Source organism: Ambystoma mexicanum, chromosome 3p, assembly GCF_040938575.1.
Source record: "Ambystoma mexicanum isolate Mex_15411 chromosome 3p, UKY_AmexF1_1, whole genome shotgun sequence".
Lineage (NCBI taxonomy): Eukaryota > Metazoa > Chordata > Amphibia > Caudata > Ambystomatidae > Ambystoma > Ambystoma mexicanum.
Genome location: NC_090925.1, coordinates 1,181,987,502 through 1,182,008,088, shown reverse-complemented (window position 1 = coordinate 1,182,008,088; position 20,587 = coordinate 1,181,987,502). Strand labels below are relative to the sequence as shown.

The 20,587-nt window shown below is 44.8% G+C and overlaps 1 protein-coding gene across 8 annotated transcripts in view; it reads right to left on the bottom strand.

Moving 5' to 3' along the window:
* Window positions 1-20,587, bottom strand: part of SLC25A48 (solute carrier family 25 member 48) — a 317,472-nt gene that overhangs the window by 123,793 nt on the left and 173,092 nt on the right. For all 8 annotated transcript variants that reach the window (XR_011304518.1, XR_011304520.1, XR_011304519.1 and 5 more), the window contains one exon: window positions 15,775-15,908. Coding sequence is in view for 5 of the 8 variants with exons in the window: in XM_069652593.1 (XP_069508694.1) it covers window positions 15,775-15,908 (134 nt within the window). In the remaining 3 variants the exon portion in view is untranslated. The remainder of the gene's footprint in view (window positions 1-15,774; window positions 15,909-20,587) is intronic.

Genomic DNA, 20,587 nt, shown 5'->3' with positions numbered 1-20,587 from the left:
GTGTGCACTTCTATCTAAACCCTTTGCTATGAATGTAATTTTGTCAGTGAATGTTCTGGGTTGGTGCACATGTGGCGAATGTAGTGTGAATGTTCTAGGTTTGTGTGTGAGTAATTGTGAGAGAAGATGTATGAGTGAGGGACTGGTGGGTGAATGGGTATGAATGTGATTGTGTGTCAATGTTCTGGTGGGTGCTCACATTGAGAATTCAGTGTGAGGGAACATGATATAATGTGTATGGGTGTACAACTGATGGGTGAATGTGCATGAATGTGATCATAAGTGTGCATGAATGTTCTGGGTGCATGCCCCTGTGGAGAATAAGGTATGAATGCTCCAGGTGTGTGTGTGATTGAATGTGATAGAAAGCATATGGGTGGGTTACTGGTGGGTGAATGGGTATGAATGTGATTGTGTGTGTAAATGGTATGGATGGGGGACCATATGGGGAATCTAATGTGAATGTTCTGTATGCATTTGTGAGTGGTTATGAGATAAGGTGTATGGGTAAGTAACTTGTGTGCAAATAGGTATCAATGTGATTGTGTGTCAATATTCTGGGTGGGTGCGCATTAAGGGAATGCAGTGTAAGTGAATGTAATAGAAGGTGTATTGGTGAGTGGCTGGTGTATAAATGGGTATGCATGTTACTATATGTGTGTGAAGGATCCGGGTGGGTGTCTGTGTGGAGAATGCAGTGTGAATGTTCTGGGTGTCTGTGTGAGTGAATGTGAGAGAAGGTATACAGGTAAGTGACTGGTGAATGGGTATGAATATGATTGTGTGTGTGTGAATGATCTGGGTGAGTGTCCATGTGGCAAATGCAGTGTGGATGTTTGCGAACATGTTTGGGTGATTGTGTGAGAAGGTGTATGGGTGAGTGACTGAAGGGACTTGATTAGGGAAAGCCCAGAGGGCACTCAGGATGGAGGATGGAAGAGTCTGGTTTTGAGGGCCTTCCTAGAGGCAAGGTGGTCCTCTTGGAAGTGGAGGTAGAGAGGGAGTGAGTCTGTTATCTTATGTACTGCACTGCCCCCTCAGCTTCCCCCCACTTTTCCCTTCTATCCTCCTCTGCACTTGCGCAATCTCAATTTCACCTCGCCTAGTAGGATTGCTGTCTCTGTCTCCCCTCTGTTTCACTTCCCTTGCCTCATCGTGCCTTGAAACACTTATGTAAAGGCACGATATAAATGCCATATCATATCATATCACATCATATCATATCAGGCGGTCAGTGCTTGCACCGAGAAGCAGGCTCTGCCTAGTCTAGAGAGGTTGAAGGGGGGAATCACCTCTAGGTGTGCAGCACCAGCTCTCAGGGTTCTGTTGGGAAGCTTATGGGAGAGTTTGTTTTGGAGGAATTGAGGGCCTTTCTTGTGGAGGGTGAGATGGGTGATGCACCTGGCTTTAAAAGTACCCCTTCGGCTGATTGGGAGCCAGTGGAGTACCTGAGTACAGGGGAGATGTGTTCCCATGTGGGGATGGAGAGGAGGAGTCTGGCTGCAGAGGGTTGGATCTGTTGGAGCTTTCTGAGCTGTGAGGAGGGGGCGCCTAGGTAGAGGGAGTTGGCATAGTCAAGCCAAGAGAGAATAATGGCCATGATTGCTGATATTCTGTGAGGGTAGGATAGATAGGGGAAGATTTGAATGAGAATGCAGAGGTGATAATTGCAAGAGCTGTAGACAGAGTTAATGTGGTGAGAGAGGTCCTTGTTCTTTACTGAGGTTGATGCTGTTGGATGGGGGCCTAGGGACAATTGCCAGGGGGTGGGTTGGGGGATGCATGCAGTCTTGTTGCAGATGAAGATTTCGATTTTGTCCCGGGTTGAGGAGGAGGTGGCTGGTCGTCATCCAAAGGTTGATATCCATAAAGCAAGTGGCTGGGCTAGAGAGCAGGGAGGAGAGTGAATTAGGTATCTTGAAAATGATCTATGTCTCGTCAGTGTAATTGGTGGGAGGCAGAGGCAAAGGGAGGGAGGATGGTGATTTGGGAACAATTAGAAAGAAAGGAGGAGATCCAGCTGACGGCCAGGTTCCTGTTGCCTAGCGAGTGGAGTCTGTCTATATGGGTTTCATAGTTTATAGTGTTGAATGCTGCAGAGAGGTCAAGGAGGGTAAGGGCAGCACATCCTTCTGTATCTGCTGTTCTTTTTATGTCATCCCAGATGGAGACAAGGGAGGATTCATTTCTGTAGAGGGGTCTGAAACCAGATTGGGCAGGGTCAAGGAGGCCATGAGATTTAGTGTAAAGGGAGATGTGGGAGTATGTCGTGCGATCTAGGAGTTTGGAAATGAAACAATGGTTTTTCGTTGGACAGTAGTTAAAGGGAAAAGGGGTCAAGGGAGAGCTTTTTGAGTAATGGTTTTACATGGGAGGTTTTGAAAACTGCAGGGAAAATGCTAGAGGTTAGGGAAGAGTTCATTATTGAACTAGCAATGCTGACTATGCAGGTTCAGGAGAGGATGTTTTTAAGAGTGAGGGGGAAGGGGTCTCCTGGGGATCCTCAAGGGTGGCAGCTACTGGAGAGAATTTTAAGGAATTCTGGATGGGGGAGAGGGAGTACAGGAGAAGGCGTTGGGGGGCAGAACATGGGAGTAGGCAGGGTGGGAAGAGAACATTGACAATCTAGAGCTAATACAAGGTTTCTTTTAATGGTGTTTTTAAAAAGGTGGCCTGACAGGGTGTTACAGAGTTGTTGGAAGTGGCAGGTGGGAGGGGAAGAGTGGGGGTGGGGGCGATTGAAATCAGGAATGATCTTGTGAAGTTCTGTGCTGGGGTAGAGGGCGTTTGAGATTCAAGACTCATAGAACGGTCTGTTGGCTTGTGTTACTTTGGCACTATAGGTCCTTAGTTGCCTGAATGTGTAGGCTTTGTTAAAGGGGAAAGGTCAGTCCAGCATTAACATTCTAGGTGGTGGTTGAGGGTTCTGAGGGATTTGAGGAAGGGTGTGGTCCACTTTGGAGATCTGCCTGCTCTGTGGTGTGAGATCTGAAAGAGATGAGGGGGGAGATGGCATCAGAGAGCCATTGGTCAAAGCACTCAATGGAGGAAGGTTCTCCTTGGAGAGCAAGTGTGGGAAGTGATGCTATCAGGGAGTTAGTTAAGTCTGAGAAGGCAATGACCTTGTTCCAGAGGGGGACAGAGGAGAGTGAGTTGGAAAAGGATGGGCAAGGGGTAGGTGGGGAAAGTCGGGAGAAAAGAATAGCAGGGTGAGAGAGTGATCTGTCCGTACTAGTGGGCATTTGGAGTGGGAGGAGATTGAGTCAGTGGAGCTGAATACGCATCAAGTGTGTGTCCTGCTATTTGGGCAGGACCTGATACTAGTTGGGTCATGTTGATGGCTTCCAAGTTGTTGATGAGGGGCAGGTCATGGGGTTTGAAGAGAAATCAAACCAGATATTGAGATCTCCCAGCAAGGTATTAAGATAGCCGCTACGGGGTCGCTAAGGTTACCTGCAAAAGTTTTGTTACAGCCAGGGGGTCTGTAGAGGAGTAGGAAGCCATGGGTGATGGAAGGAGAGAGTTCGAATTTAACTAGCAGGGATTCACAGTCAGCATTGTAGACTGGATTTTCAGTGAATCGGACTGTCAGATTTAGTTTGTGTAACTATCCCCCCTGCTCCACTGAATCAGTTGTGAACTATGAAGGAGTATCCAGGAGGGAAGGCTTCATGTGGGGTGGGAAGGTAATCATCAGCGAACCAGGTTTCAGTAATGAAGAGCATGTCTGGATTTTCTGAGGAGATAAAGTCGAAGATAATGTGTTTGTTTTTGGAGATGGATGTAGGGTTGATGAGAATGCAGGCGGGGAAGGGCGGGATCATCGAGACTGGGTGAGGGGCTTGACATAGTGGCTAGGTGAGGGGGGCATGAGGTTCTAAGAGTGGGAGAAAGGGGAGTGACGGAAATACTGTGGGGAGCAAAGGGATAGTAGGGGGAGAGAGGGAGAAGTGTTTCTGAAGGTGAGGGGTTGGCGATCCAGGTGAGCTGGGACACGATGGGAAGAGTTCTCAAGAAGGATCCAAATGGGTTAGGGATTCAGGGGGGAGAAAGGGGCATGATGAGGAGAGATTGGAGGGGTGGAGAAGTGTGTATGGGTAGGGTTCGGAGTCGGAGGGGTGGTGGTGGTCCAGGAGTAGAAGAGTGAATCAGCAGGCGTTCTACAAGAAGGGAAGGGGAATGAAAATTGTGGTGCAAGAATAGTGCAAGAGCTTATTCTAGGTTTTGGGCGGGGTGACTGAGCATGAGGTGTATGTTTGAGTGTAGGTGGTGCTGTTGAGAGGGGAGTCTTTTTTAGTATGAAGGGAGAGCTAGACGGAAGTGGGGAGGGGATGGATGGTGTGTTGGTGAGGAGGGGGCTTGAATGTAGAAGTGGGGCAGGTAGCAGGGGTCAGGTTCATTGTGTGCTAAAGTGCAACTCTGGCCTTTGAGCTATGGCTATGCGCGATCTTAGCAGTAATGTGCTCTTCGATAAACAATTATAGTACTAAAGTACACTTTGATTCTAACCAATTGCAGTAACTCAATGCACTTAGATTCAGACTAGTTGTAGTGAAATAATATTGTGTCTAAAGTCAAATCTTTTGCAGTGGAAGAGGGCGCCTAGATTCAAAACAATAGCATTTAGAGCAGTATGCCTAAAATCAAAGACTATTGCAGTAAGAAGAGGTTCCTACATTCTAAACTAAAGAAGAGTGCATAGATTTAAAACAATAGCAATTGAACAATGCCTAGAATCAAAATTATTGCAACAGAAAGGGGTGCCTAGATTCAAAACATAGCAGTTCGAATCAATATGCCTAAAATCAAGTATAGCAGACTTGTATACAGTGGCTAACTTGAGATTGCAAGAGTAAAATGGAATACAGTGGCTAAAGGGAAGGTAGAGCAAGGTTCAATACAGGGCTAATTTGAAAGCACAGTTCACTCCAATGGGTAGTTGGAAATCGCAGTAAGGTTCAACACAGTGGCTAACTAGAAGGTACAGCAGGGTTCAACACAGTGGCTATATGTAAAGGGCAGAGGTTTCAACACAATGACTAACTGGGAAGGTGCAGCAGAGTTCACAGCGACTAACTGGAATGTATAGCAAAGGACAACACAAAGGCTAAATGTAAGACACCCTATTCAAAACCTTAGGTGAAGCTCAAAATGGAGTGTAACTAGTTCCCATGATCTTGCTAGACTAAGTGCTGAGTCTTAACTGTGGTTAGAATAAGAAGGTGAAACAGTGTCTAAATGCTGTCGGATTTAGAGTTGAAATAGAAGCTAATTTTAGCTATATTCAGAAAGTAAAACAGTACCTAGTATGCAGCTAGATACAAAAAGGGCACAGAGTCTTAAATGAAGCTATGTTCAGATAATCAGAAAAACTATCGCCAGAATTGGGAGTTGAAAGCAGTTCCTAAAAGCTTGTTAGACTCAGAGCTGTAAAGGTACTGAAGCAGGAATCGAGCCAAGAATGCTGCTGGGTTCAGGAAGAAACCGTATGTGAAAGGTGGTTAAGTCTGAAGTCCGAAAAGGGTGTTGAACCTCAGGAACTGGTTTCTCACTCTTATTGCTGCTACTGATAAATGCTTATGTTCAGAGGTGAGGCACTACCTATGGCCGGGCTATTCCAAGAGTGCAGGTATATTGAAAGCCATGCGGTATCTGAAAATTCATAGGTTGCTAGATTCAAAAGAACACTAGCCAGGCAGTGTTTTAGTTGTGGTTGTTTCCAGAATGGATATATAGAATGAGTGAGCAGATGCAAAAGCAGAAGTAGAACAATTGAGAGGAAATCCCCAAAAGAGTAGCTAAATTCGGGGCTTAACAAGCCCACGGACACAGAAATGGAGCATTGATGGACGAGGATAGAAACAATTGTGTTTGAGTATTTGATAATTAGATTGGTGTTTGGTTCTTAACTATTTGTTGCGGTAGGCAATGCTATGTCTTGTTATGTCTTGTCTTGGGCGCCCCACAATGAACACAGACAAAGGAGTTGTCGGTTGCCCTTTTCTGAAGCCCTTCTCTGGCTCCCGGGCAAGAGGCTGCCCTGGGGAGTCGCCTGAAGAGGATACCTTCTTGTCACGAGGACCAGAGGAAGGCCAATCAGACCAAAGCGAGGGCTGGCCGCACCCACACCCAAACCAGTAAACACGGGAGAAAGCTCACCGAAATTGTGGATTGCAGTGGATTGAAAAATACATGTAAACTATATGGCCACACCTGCAGAGCCAGTGGCTGCTGCCTACCTGCTTTGTGGATAGGACACAGGAGGCACTGCATTCATAGCCACTCGCATGCAGTTGGTGTGCCTTCCAATCAAGAGGGCCAGAGGAAGACCAATCAGACCACGGGGAGGGATGCTCTCACACACACCTGTAAACACAGGGGAAAGCTCACCAAAATGACAGATTGCAGTGGATTGAAAAATAAATGCTAGTAAGAAATGGGGTGTGGGGTAGAGGAAGGCCAGTCAGACCACGGGGAGGGTTGGTCTCACACACACACACACACACGAGTTAACCAGGGAGAAAGCTCACCAAAACGACAGATTGCAGTGGATTGAATAAGGAATATAAACTATATGACAACACATAGAGAGCTGAGGCTGCTGCCTACCTGCTTCCTGGACCTGCTAGTGCAAAATGGGATGCAGGAGGCACCATGCTCGAAATAAGGCACTCCTGTGCTGTTGGTGTGCTTTCCGGTCACGCAGGCCGGAGGATGGCCAATCAGATCAGGGGAGTCTGGTCACACACACAGCAGTACACAAGGGAGAAAACTCAAACAGATTGCAGTATGGCAAAATCGAGCATGATAAGTATACATATGTGGCTAGACAAGCATTTTGATGTAACCAGTCTAGCCATTTCGAACTGTGGCATGACATTTTGTACTGGTCATCTATGATAAAGCAAGCAAACATGATAAGTGCTATTATGAGGTTAGACTGGCATCATTTTGGTCCAGCCAGCATAGGTATGTCTCACTGTGGAATGACATGTATTACTGGGCATTTATGAGAAAGCAAGCATTATAAGTGTTATTACCTGGCTGGACTGGCAGTTTGGTGCATTCGGCCTAGCCATTTCTTGCTGTGGCATGACAGTGTGTACTGGACAGCCATAATAACAAATGCATAAAAGTGTCCTTACGTGGCCCATTTATGCATAAAAGTGTCATTACGTGGCCCATTTAAACTACAAATCAGGTACACAAACAGACACAGGTTTAAAAAAAAAGGATATTCAAGAGGGGCTACTTAAGCAGTACTACTTTCATGTTTTACACAAGTTTCATTCCATCCCTGTCTAATGAAGTGGTTAAATACCATGAAATCTTGCAAATAAGCAATTAATTGACTACACTAGTCTAATTAAGGTATCAATGTGTTGTTTTCTCGTGATTCAACACTCTTTTCAAACATTGGCTAACAGTGTACAAGAAAACTGAAATATATACAGTTTTTCATGAAGGGGAAAAGGAGGTTGAGGGGTGCTCTGGATCTCTGCAGCAGTCAACTTCGCAGTTCAGGGATGTTCTCCTCCAACCGCACTTTCATGTATCAGTAATCATCAGGGAGGCAGATCTGATGTAGGTGTGCAAGGTACCATTGATCTTAAGTAAGTACCAGGATGTTAATGCAAGACATTCTGATCGATGTAATTTATTAGAGCCACCCACGCCCAACTCTCCCCTATTATTCAATATTCAATAAAAGTGGAATAAGTCATTTGAGCAAAGTCAGGCATGCCCCAGTGTCACCCAGTACTCATTACTTTTCAATTTTAGGATAGTGCAGTATGGCTTGCATTTGGGCTAATTTGGGGAGTGCTACTTTGAGAGATAGCTACATGAATCCAAGACAGACAGTTCTCACGGCTGCAGACAACTGGATATCTGTTTCACCCCTTACCAGGGATTGTCAGAGCAGTATAATCTTGCAGCTTTATGGTTGAAGCATTATAGCAAGCAAACACCAGCAAAGCAAAGTTATATATTAAGGTGGAGCCTCTGTACATAGACCTTTCCACCAATTATATTGCAAATATCTTTTGACTCACTGGACTAATCTGGATGCCCCTACAAACTGGACTTTTGGGAACAATGTGTTAAAAGATGACAATTATTAAAAAAACAAAAAAAACACTCTTTTTGGACAAGTCTCAATCATTTTGTCATGGACAAAATGTGCATTGATTGAACGCCGGGCGCAAAAACTGCTGGATGGAATTTTACCAACAAGGAAACATGTTGGCAAAAAGTGTCACAGTTACTTCTTTTGCTTGTTTGTGGGAAATCTGGCCAGTCATTGTTAACATATTCAACAGAGAAGGGGATGTCCCCTGCTCCCAAAAAAATATGTAAATGTGTCACATGGTGCTTTGCAGCAGAAAGGCTGAAAGGCTTTTCAGATATTTAAAGATGTCATTTTTTGTTGTTGTTCTGTGCAATTCCCACAATAATACCAGGGGATGCTGAACATTAAAAGTGATACAATGCTCTTTTGAGGAGTAAAAATGTTGCAATCACATCAGGCTACACGTGAGGAGGGAGTTAGAGAACAGCTTGAAACGTCAGGAAGTTTGGGGTGGGATTATTGGGGGAATACCAGGGGAAACTCACAAGATTACTGCAGCTATGCTTCAAGACATGGTCCGAAATAAAACACACTCCTTAGAGTGATAACGGGTAATATGAGAGGTTCAGGGAGAGAAAAGGCAATTATGGTGAGTTGGGGGGAGCAAGAACTGAGTGGGACACAAGGTGAGTGACTGTGAGTACAGGGAAGAGTTTTTAATTGTCAAGCGTTTTTTACATTATCTGCTGCACTGCCACAGGAATCGGGATAATCAGACATTATTTCTGGGAACAAATTGCGGGAACAGGGAGTGGATAAAAAATATGTTACACTTGAAGCAATCAAATCTACTAGGCAGGGGGCAATGGGTCTTTAGGAATACATCACTGGATGATTTTTAAAATTTAATTAAGTCTGTGCTGTTTTATTCTTTATACATATTTGAAAGGATGATTGTATTATCCATATCAAATAAAAAAAAATAATAATAATAAAATCACTGGTGTAACATTTGGCAATGGTCGAAAGCCTTAGTGGCCTCCAATGAAACATATTAATGCAACATGTCAGCTGTGGCCACTTCATCCATGGCTAGTGTACCACGAAGATATGTATCAGTGCGATATGTAAAGTGGTGACGGCCAAGGGCTGTGGCCACTGGCTATGGCCAAAGGTCAAGGCTTGTGGGCATTGAATAAACTATAATATAACAAAACACTTGAAATTCAGTGAACAATCATAAGCTAAGAGAGAGTTAATTTGATAAGATTTAACGCAAAACAAACTTGAAATTCAGCGGATGTGGGAAGTGATGGCCATCCTAGCTTGGCATCCCTCCCACCCCGTTGCAAAGCCCTTTAGAACATGGATAATATACTAGGAGGGATTCACAATGACATTAAAAATGTCATCATGGGAGACACCAACAGAGGGGGGCAAGTTAAGATGTTCATCACTTCCACATCTGCTGAATTTCACGGGTTTTGTCGCTTCAAATCTGATCACCTTACCTCTATCTTAACTAATGTTTTTTTTTTTCCCCAATTACCTGATGCAGGCTCTGTCCACCGGCTGCTTCATTCCTGCTCTGTGTGCGCTCTGGATGTTGTGTCCCAAGAAACCCAATGGACAGCACGCTACGCTTTTGAGTGGAACCTTTTGAGCCCTAGGCTTCGGGGGATGCTGCATATAGACCGCAAACGGACACCTATCATTCATAGGCAATGTGAACATTCTATGGCTAAAGACTTTTGAGCCGTAAAATGGACCAACATGAGCTTTGTAATTCCTAATTTGGGACACGGTGCCCTGAAAACTGGGAAATGTTGTGCAAATCTGTTTTCTGTTTCAAAAGATATGAAGGGTAAAAAAAAAGCTGGATGAGTTTACACCAAATAAGAAATAAGACGGGCACAAAGTGCTCAAAGCTAATTCTTTGTTGGTTTGGCAAAAATGCATCAAGTCATTGTTTTCTTTTAATTTGGGGAAGAGCGAGTGCCCGTCTACCAAAAAATGTAGTTATATCTCCCATGATGCATTGCTGGTGCCAAGGTTTTTCATTGCTGAAAATCTAGCATTACGTGAATTGCAAATCAAGTTCTCGAAATGATTTTGGAAAGTGTGTTAAAATGATATAAGGGTGTAGGTAGGCCATAGAGGGTGTGTGCAGGCTATGATTGGATGATTTGTGAAGGTTTGGGGATTGGTGATAGTTTTATTGCTTTCTTTTTTTTTTCAAGCATTTCGAGAACCGGGATGAGCAGCAAAAAAAGAAAGTACATACTTGAAAACTGTAATATATTGAGATCACTGTGATTGCCAGTTAGGGGGATAGAAGTATTTTAAGTTACTCTGTGTTTTTAATATAAAAATGACAGGGATTGCTTCGTAAAATAATGTAATATGAGTGGTAGGGGCGTTAGTGGGCTATTAGTATTTTGGGGTGTTAAATGTGTTAAGTAGGCTCAAATTTACTTAATTAGTTAAACAAATGTAGGCAAAGAAATTATGTTGGAAGCCAATGCTTGGTTACTATAGCCTTTGTTTTGATTGGACCAGCTTTTCACATGACTTAACCGTGAACATCTTGATTCACGCCTGACATCAGGAAGGGAATATATCTATATTATTGCACCTCCCTCTTTTTCATCACAATACCCCCACTAACCTAAACTCACTCTCCTTCATCATACTACCCGCTACCCCAATGCCACTATTCCACATCACAGTACACTACTAACAACATCTCACTCTTCCTTGCCACAGTACCCACTACCACCACCTCATTGGTTGTCATTAGTCCTCCACTAAAATCAACACACACTTCCACTTCACCGCCCCATCTATCACCATGTCACTCTCCCTCATCACAACACTCACTAGCACCATCTCACTCTTTCAAGTCACAGTCCCTTACAACCACCAATGCACTCTTCTTTTTAACAAACCAAACACTACAACCATATCACTATTCCTCAAAACAGAACCCCACTACCACCACCTGGCCCTTCCTCATCCCAGCCTCCCACTACCACCATCTCAATCTTCAACATCACACTACCCCACTACCATCACAACACTCTTTCCTTGTCACAGTATCCCACTAACACCTACTTGCTCTTCTTCATTACAGTACCCCGATACCATCCACACACTCTTCCTCATCACACTACCCAACTGCAGCCAACTCAATCTTCCTCATTACAGTACCAAAATACCACCAACACAATCTTACTCAACACAGTACCCCACTACCAAAACCTGCCTCTCCCACATCACAGTCCCCCACTATCCCAACCTCACTCTTTCCATCCAGTCGCCCATCTACCACCATGTCACTCTTCCTCATCACAGTACACCAGTATAAGCATGTTACTCCTCCTTGTCACAGTATCCCACTACCACATACTCACTATTCCTTGTCACAGGACCCACTACTAGCACACCACTTTTCACCATCACAGTACCCCACTACCACCAACTCAATGTTCCTCTTCACAGTGCACCACTACCACCAGGTCACTATTCCTCATCACAAACACCACTACCATCATCTCACTCTTCCATATCACAGTCCCTTACAACCACCAATTCACTCTTCCTCTTCACAAACCCACACTACAATTATGTCATGATTCCTCAAAACAGTCCCCCACTACCACTACCTGAACCTTCCTCATCCCGTTCCCCCACTACCACCACTGGAACCTTCCTACTCCCATTATCCCACTACCACCATCTCAATCTTCAATATCAATCTGCCCCACTACCACCACGTCCCTCTTCCTGATCACGGTCCCCCTCTACCACCAATTCACTCTTCCTCATCACAGTCCCCCACTAGCACAACCTCACTCTTCCCATCCAGTCCCCCATCTACTACCATGTTACTCTTCCTTCATCATCACAGTACAACACTACAACCATGGCACTCCTCCTCATCACAGTACCCGACAACCACCAACTCACTCTTCCTCGTCAAAGTACCCCACTACGAAAACCTCACTCTTACATTTCACAGCCCCCCCACTACCACCACACCACTCTTCAGCATCAGAGTATCCCACTACCACCAACTCACTGTTCCTTGTCACACTGCTCCACTACCACCAGGTCAATCTTTCTCACCACAGCCACCACTACCACCATCTCACTCTTCTATGTCACTATCCCTTACAACAACCAGTTCACTCTTCCTCTTCACAAGCCCACATTATGATCTTATCACGATTCCTCAAACCCATCTACCACCACCTGAACCTTCCTCATTGCAGTCCCGCACTACCACCACCTGAACCTTCCTCATCCCAGTTTCCCACTACCATCATCTCAATGTTCAATATCACATTGCCCCACTACCACCACATCCCTCTTCCTCATCACGGTGCCCCACTTCCACCAACTCACTCTTCCTCATCACAGTACCCCACTACCACCAACTCACTCTTCCTCATTACAGTACCCAACAACCACTAGCTCACATTTCCTCATTACAGTCCCCCACTACCACCACCTCACTCTCCTTCATCACTGACCCCCATTACAACAACCTAACTCTTCCCCTTCAGCCCACCACTATCTCTGCCTCACTCGTCCCCATCACAAATATTCCACTACCACCACCTCTCCCTTCCTCTTCAGTCCCCAATAAAACCAACTCACCCTTCCTCTCACAGCCTCCCAGGGCAGCCTTTCCTGAGCAGCCAGCTAAGGGCCAGAAGGGGAAGGGCAGCTCCCTTCTTGACAGTGCCCCTTCCCTGTTTGCAGTGTTTGCCCACGGATGACTGACTGGACAATGGACACACTACAGCTATACCCAGGGAAGGTGGAATGAAGGGTGAGTACACCCATTACTGTACTCTGGTAAAACCCTGCCACTCCTACAAACTGAATACAATATTTGTATCTCATTTATCTAAATGTAGGAGAGGCTGCGACCAGGATGGCATGATGGCCCATATATGTGGTGGTATTGCCCCAAAGGACACGCATCCAGGAGCTAACACTGCTCCCACTGCCCATGGACGCGGTGGCATGGATACTGGGGGATGGGGCAATCTCACACAAGGGTCGGGCTAATTTATGAAATACTAATAGCCCTGATGTGGAAACTGAAGGAAGTGTGCACCCCATGGTATAAAGGAGAACAATTTAAGGCAGTGTTTGCATTGGTTTTATTTCACGCAATATGAGTACACCCCACCTACTCCTAACTTTATGCCGCTTCACACTGCACTCTTTGCTTTGCCACTGTATCGCGGGTAGATGAACTGTGCAGGTTAGCCTATGTATTGCGCCTAGAAGAAAAGTGAGGGTCAGTCTGTGTATTGCGTTTGGGGCGAATTAGATAGGACAGACCGTACTGCTCCAGATGAGCTTGACGGTTAGCCATTACTTTGAACTCAGGAGAAATGTACAGGGTAGCCACGTATTGCACTTGAAATTTGGTGAAACCAGCCTATGCATCGTACACAATATATTTATGAGGGTCACAAATATGCCACTCTTAAATAGCAATAGGAAGATAGCCAATGTGTTCCGCTTGGAAGAATGGTGAATCTAGCCTATGCGTCACACACTAGATTTATGAGGATAGCAAATGCACTGCATTTACATAACATACGACGATAGCCAATTTGCACTTAAGAGTTTTTTTCTTTTTAGGGTGGCCAGTTTGTTACACCCAGACAAATTGCGAAACTAGCCAATGTGTAGCACTTGAAAGAGTTGTGAAACTAGCTATGTATTGCACTTAGGAGAACGCTTGAGGATAGCCAACGTATGGCTTCGTCGATTTATGACAGCCGATTTATAACAACTGAGAAGTATTGTGAAGATAACTGAGGGATTGCACTCTGGAAACATTGTGAGTAGCCAATGTACCAACCTACCCTACTCATGCCCCTCTCCCACATACCTCCCAAGTACCACACACGTCCAGGGGCCAGCCAGATCACACGCACAACACACAAAAAACATATCCAACATAACCAACGCTGGCATACCACAAAAAATTCCTGACACTGGAACTTACCTCTCTGGATAGAACAACTAGTGCACACAGTCAAACTCACTTAGAAAACCTACTCGCATAGGACAGAAGTTCCTCCTGGGTCCTCAAGCATCAACAGAAGAGTATTTCTATCCTATCCCTCTTCCCTCACTAACCCACCCCCACTCTCTTTCTTACAGAGCCACGTGAGCGGCTGGAGACTGTGCCTGTGGTAACAGTGTGCAGTGTAAGACAACACACCATATCAGGTCTAGCATTTTGGCCTGTCTTGCAATGTCCTCATGGCACACATTATGCACTGCATCTGCAGTCGGGCATAAATGGCACTTTTGTGAATTTGAATCCTTTCAATGTCCATTTTGCCCCTGTCTTAATACCGTGAATATTAGCACTGCGTCAGTGCAAAGTTTCTGTAATGGGGGCCGTGTACTGTTTCCCACATCAGGCATCTGTTTACTTGCCGTTCAGCATTTATCATGCAAGAATCAAACCGCCATGCATCAACACCAGGGACCGACCAGGAGTACAACCAGACACCAGCACGAAAAAAGCGCCTCACATTTCACCTACGACTCTTTTCAGGACAGACGCTTTAGAACTTCCCGAGGAGCACATTCAGGAGCAGTAGGGCTAAATGGCACTGTTTAAAGCACATTGGGCACAATACAATTCGTCTCATCTACAAGTTGCACCGTACACTGAGAACTAAAACTAGCCCACCCTAGCCCCTTCAACCGATCAGCACCGCAAGTGCTTGCCCCATTACCCAGTATAACATCCAAACCTGAGGGGCGGACTCATGCAAAGATCAAGCAATATGTTGCAGAAATGATACATTAATAGAGCATTCATGAAGACCAATTCAGCGGTATTCATTGCATGTACCTTTTGCTAAATGGGAGGCCAATGAAACGCCTTGCATTTTTTAAACAACCTGCCTATTACACACTGGTATGTGCAGCAGGGACATTAACCTGCTGATCTGCGTTGCCTATAATGATGCTTACAAAAATTAACAACAGCGGGTGAATTGTACTACTTCTCAACATTAACAATCAACAGTAGCAAAACTCACCATAAACTGTAGTTAATAACATTACAAAAAAATGGCACTCGTAAGAAACCGAAACGTTTTTGCTGTACAGGGAGAGATATTAAACAGAATAGGAATGAATTCGTAAAACCGAAAATCGCAAGGTTTTACATTGTGGTGTATCAGTTTGTATGAATGCATTGTTTTGCTATTCGTTCAATTTAATATGGGAGGCTGTACGAAAGAGTGAGGGTACACGTAAACAACATAAGAGAGTCTGGCTCATAGTGGGAAGATCGCCATAGTGTCTGGTGATTGGTGGCTTGGGCTGTGGGCGGGGATGTTTACTGTTAAGCCAAAAGACTGACGGACATGTTGCAATGATGTGGCGTGTTCAGCAGCATTCCTCGCGCACGTTACAGAGTAATACATGCAGAAAACCCCCCCCGCGGGAGAAAAAAAGTCATCGAAAGGGATTGGGTTGCTTACTTTTCAGCGCCTGCCTCAGTGATCTTGACTATCAACGCCCTGTTTTATGAGATACTTTTATGAATGGATTATTGCTGGTGATTTGTGACCTTTGCGACCGTGTGCAGCATTGGAACGGGGGCGCAGCTTGGAAAGTATGGAGGGGAAATGTAAACGTGTTGTTCCTACCTTTAATCCTTCGTTCTTGTAGCTTCGGTGGATGCAATCCAACACTCCTTTATACTTATTCGCACACACTCCATCAGCTTGAAGTCGACTTTTCACAACGTCCATGGGAGTTGCTGTTCCCCAGGAAATGGCCCCTGGGAGATGAAAAAAAGACATGCTATTGGCATCGAGGAGGAGAGGCACGAATCAGTCTAGTGCAATGTCAGACATCGAGTGCGAGGGGCACGCGCATCTGGGATGAGTTACGACGTCACAACTGAGTGTACACTGAATTCACATGCTGGATTCCTGCGCTTGGGGCCTTGTAAGGGGAACGTGAAACGCCCAAATCAAACCATTGGTCCTTTGCAGCTCTCTGCCCAAACCATGTGACGCAGACACCATTGAATGTTTTGCTTCACGGACATGACAGATAACCTATCCATGAATGTTGCTGACTTTTGTGGTCATTACCATTTTCAATGATAGTTGTTATTGCCCCTTTCCAATCCTCTGGGATTGAGGGCTCCATGCGATGAGACTTCATTGGGGCCCAAGACCTGGCATCTCTTTCAAAACTTGTATACCTCGAAACTACTGGGAAACAACAGAACAAAGGAACATTTAAAGAACACTGACATCTTCTCTGTAGTCCACAGGATATACCAGGCCTGCAAGGAATCAAGGGTTGATCCCTGGGGTCGAGCGGCGTCGATTTAGATTTGCCGCCATTTCCAGCTCAATCACTGCAACAATAGACGGCACGCTGCCGCATCCTTGACCTAGGTGGTCCTGTTGCAGAAGGCTGGGAACGAGAAATGTACACAAATGGGGCAGCCTTGGAATGGTTCCAGAATGGACAGTGGAGAGCACAGCTCCTGTTTTAGACTCCAGAGTCGGTGCTGCTCAACCAAGATGGCAGAGGGAAGTCAACACTACTGCAAAAAAAAAAAAAGGAGTTCTAGGAAGAGGTGGTCATTGAAGGCCTGGTGTGCAATGTGGCCATGCGAAGGTCAGGTACCGAGCATGCGGGGCACCACGTTAGCACGTACCAGAACCATAATAGGCGTAAGCAGGAACATCATTGTTTTAGAATTCTACTTCACAGTGATGGAGACAGAAAAGAACGTCAACATGGTTTAATGGAATGCTCATCATATTAATCAGCGTCTTGCATATATACTTTATCTCAGATCGATCAAGTCATGTAAACGTGTCTCATGTGTTGATATGTTGCTTGGATTGCTGATTTTACACACTGTTTTTGATGGAAAAAAAAGAAGTGTCACGCCATAAATCACTCATTCAGGATTGCCTACCTGAGGAGCGACCCAAACTTTTGGGAGGGAGGAGCACTGGCAGAGAGGAGGAGTCTGTGATGCATTTGTAGGATGTCTAGGTTTCAAAAATTTAAAACAAGGAGAAGCCACCAGCAAAAGTAGTGCCACAATTCAGTAAAATAGCTGGGTAAACATAGGAGGTTCTCTAGTTTATAATATCATAATTTTGTCTCCAAACGTATACCTTGGAATATTAATCTGAATAACAAAACTTATTTCTCCAACTGCAAGTCACGAGATTAAAGCATCATTGTGAACAGTATTTAGAACCTGCCCTGCACGATTCTTTTGACTTGTAATTTGGGAAGATGTGACTTTGGCGACCCAGTCAGTGGTGGACTGCCCTATAGGGAACTCTGGAGATTTGCCGGTAGGCCTCTGCACCCTGGGCCTCTTTTGTTGGTACCCTATTTTATTTTCAAATGTTCTCATCGGAAATGGGTTTGGCTTGCTGAAAATGTGTAATATGGGGCCACTTGTTGATTCCCTGTCCACCCCTGGACCCAATCATGGAGTAATTAGAAAGTTCTCAGCATTGTTCGATATGGGGAGGGATGGCTTCTGAAGAACTGTTGTGAAAGAATAGCATGTGGCGAGTATGAGCTAACCTGAAACGTTTTGATTTTTTGAAATAAAATGTGGCAGGTAATTCTGTTTCTGAAATGGAGGTCTGCTAATCATACCCTTCCTTTCCTAATGTTCCATGCCAAATCATACGGCACTTGTGTGCCTCTGCTATGACTGACTGCTGACATCTCCAGTAACTGCCCTGCAGTGGTAGAAGGGCAGGATCAAAGGTCTCATATGCATTCCCGAAAGCTGCTAAAACACAATGGTGTTTTTGAAAATATAATCTGCACCTCTGAATTAAAGCATAATAGTTGTGCACTCTAATCAGCATGGTGGCAAGTTACATTGTAAGTGCAAAACATGACTGTTATGTCATGGTGGCTGCTTGGATCGAGCAATTATATTGCCACAGCATTTGGATGTTATGTTAGCTTGGTGAGCACTGATCAAGTCATGATAGGGCTCGTGTGTATTAGCGTTTTGGCGCAGGTGTCTCAACAATAACCATGTGGGATCCGGCCCCAGGAACCTGCACACTTTCATACCCTTGAAGGAAGATGACAACTTCGTTCAGGGCACAGCAACTATCCCCAGAAGGGCCACTGGGACAGAGTGCTTTAACAATGTCACTCTCATACCAGTGTGCTGCTCACTGGAACCCTTTTAAAGTCAGAAGACATTGGATTGGGATAGACTTAGGGTAGGCAGGGGAGAGGTTTAGGCCATGAGATGGGTTCCACACTCTGATCCTGCTCCTTCCCCACTTCCTGCACAAAAAGCACTCTCGGTATGACATCAGATGCCAAAGGAAACTTCTTACAACAGCCTGGATTGGACCCTTGATAACAGGCTTGCTTTGGACCAATACACTGTGCATGTTGCCTTTATAAAGGGGCAAAGCCCTGACATAAATTGGGTCATATTTGGACTTCAAAACCACAAGGATTCAACAGGAATTCTGGGAATACAATCTATTTCAAAGTGTTTGCAATAGATGTGAATACATAGTATCCCAAGGAAGAGGACATCTCTTCTTCATAACCACTTCAGGGAAACATTTGGGGTGAAACTGATGTGGACCAAGGCATCTATAATGCCTGTGCACTGGAAACAGCATCCTGCACACTAGAAGTCAACAATCCCCTGTAGGTGGCAGACAATCATCCTGGAGTGTAAATGTGGAACAAATGACTCACATTCTCCCAGGGGACACTCAACTGGGCCTCCCAGCAACCCAGAAGACCAGAAGCAGCTCCGAGAAATGGTTTGTGCCTCAAGACCTCTTCAAGATGGCCAACCATACCCAGAACATTTTAAACTGCCACATGGCTGCAGTGCTGCTTTTGGCATTCTCCAGACTTCAAACTAGTTACCTGATTCTTTGAGCTATATCGAGGCAAACATGACAATAGTAAGTGCATTGCAGCCAAGAATCGACTGCCAGCACAGCACTGTGGAAGCACCCTACTCACCTCATCAAAAGCTCTGACTCGATCCAAAAGATGTATTATCTTGAGACAGCTCAGAAGCCAACTCGAACCATAGGAAGGCATTGACTCATCTGTCTCAAACACTGATTGAACCCAGTGAACACAGATTTTTAACTTGGCTTGGCCGTCAAATTGATCCACAGAGATCCCCATCTCGCATCCGATTCAATGCTAACTTGCCACTGGAAGAACAGGTTTCGATTGCCTCCACACAAGCTCGGCCGCAGAAAATCACCGCAAAGCTTGAATCAATGCTGGTAAACACCCATGACAAGAAGTAACAGTATTTGTATTGGTCCAATCCCCCGGGTCTGCCTTAAAGTGCCATGAAGACTGATAAAATCCCACTCCTTGCCTTTACAACATATTCAAGTATATTTAACTTTTGCTGCTCAAATCATTTGCCTACATCCTTGTCTTCACCCAGAGCACCCACAATGATCTCAAAGTCTGCATTCTCTGTTATTCTTTACGAGGGTGGCTATCTAGTGTGTTTTTTTTAATTTTTTTTTTTTTAATGAGATGTGCATTAATTAATATATTTGTTTGTGTTGCGCATGTTTCAGCTCAGGTCCCTCCCGAACAGTACAGCCTGTCCTCAGCCCACGTTACCAAACTAATTGAAGGAGGTATACCTATTTGGCTGTTGTGTCTGTTTCAACCTTATTATTGAAAACATTGCTCTATTACTAGCAGCGTGGGGATAAGTAGGCATTTCAAATACTACTCATCCATGTATTCCTGCAGAGTAGTAGTTGTTTCTTCAGACCCACTGTAGTCTGTTCTTACTACCCCACCTCCACCCTAACATATTGCTTGATCCACGTTTTCTCGATGCATCTCAGTCATTGCTGTGAGCAGTGGGAGTATAGGACAATCATATATCTTGAAGGAGGGGTGGCGCTTTGCGATTTTTGTTTTGGCTAAAGTTAGTTTGAGAGCAGCAGCAAAAGAGGAATCCCTTGGTGCGGGTCAGCATGATATTTGGAGACATACAATGCTGTGTCCTTCAGAAATATTGCTACAACACCCAGGGGATGTTTTCAATATAGGGGACTTGTGGACAAAATTGAAAGGCTCTTTAGGGGATTGTTGGGATTCGGACAGACGTTGTGAATGATTGGAAGACCTTGCTCTTGTTTCTGTTTTGAATTTCGTGCACTACTAGCCAATAAGTGAACAGTACACAGCATTAAACATTGCCTTGGTGCTCAGAGAAGGAACAGGTATTAGTTTTATATTCACTGTGTCCCTTTTATTTATTTATTTATTTATTTATAACAGTTATGTAACGCCCAAGGCCGGAGGTATTACGGAGTTTGTCCTAGTACATGATAAAACCTTGAAGAAACATGTACAACAGGTAATAGAACAGTAGCAGAAAGTTATAATCCAGAGATTCATGTTGAATTGGGACGGTAGTGTGGCCGGGCT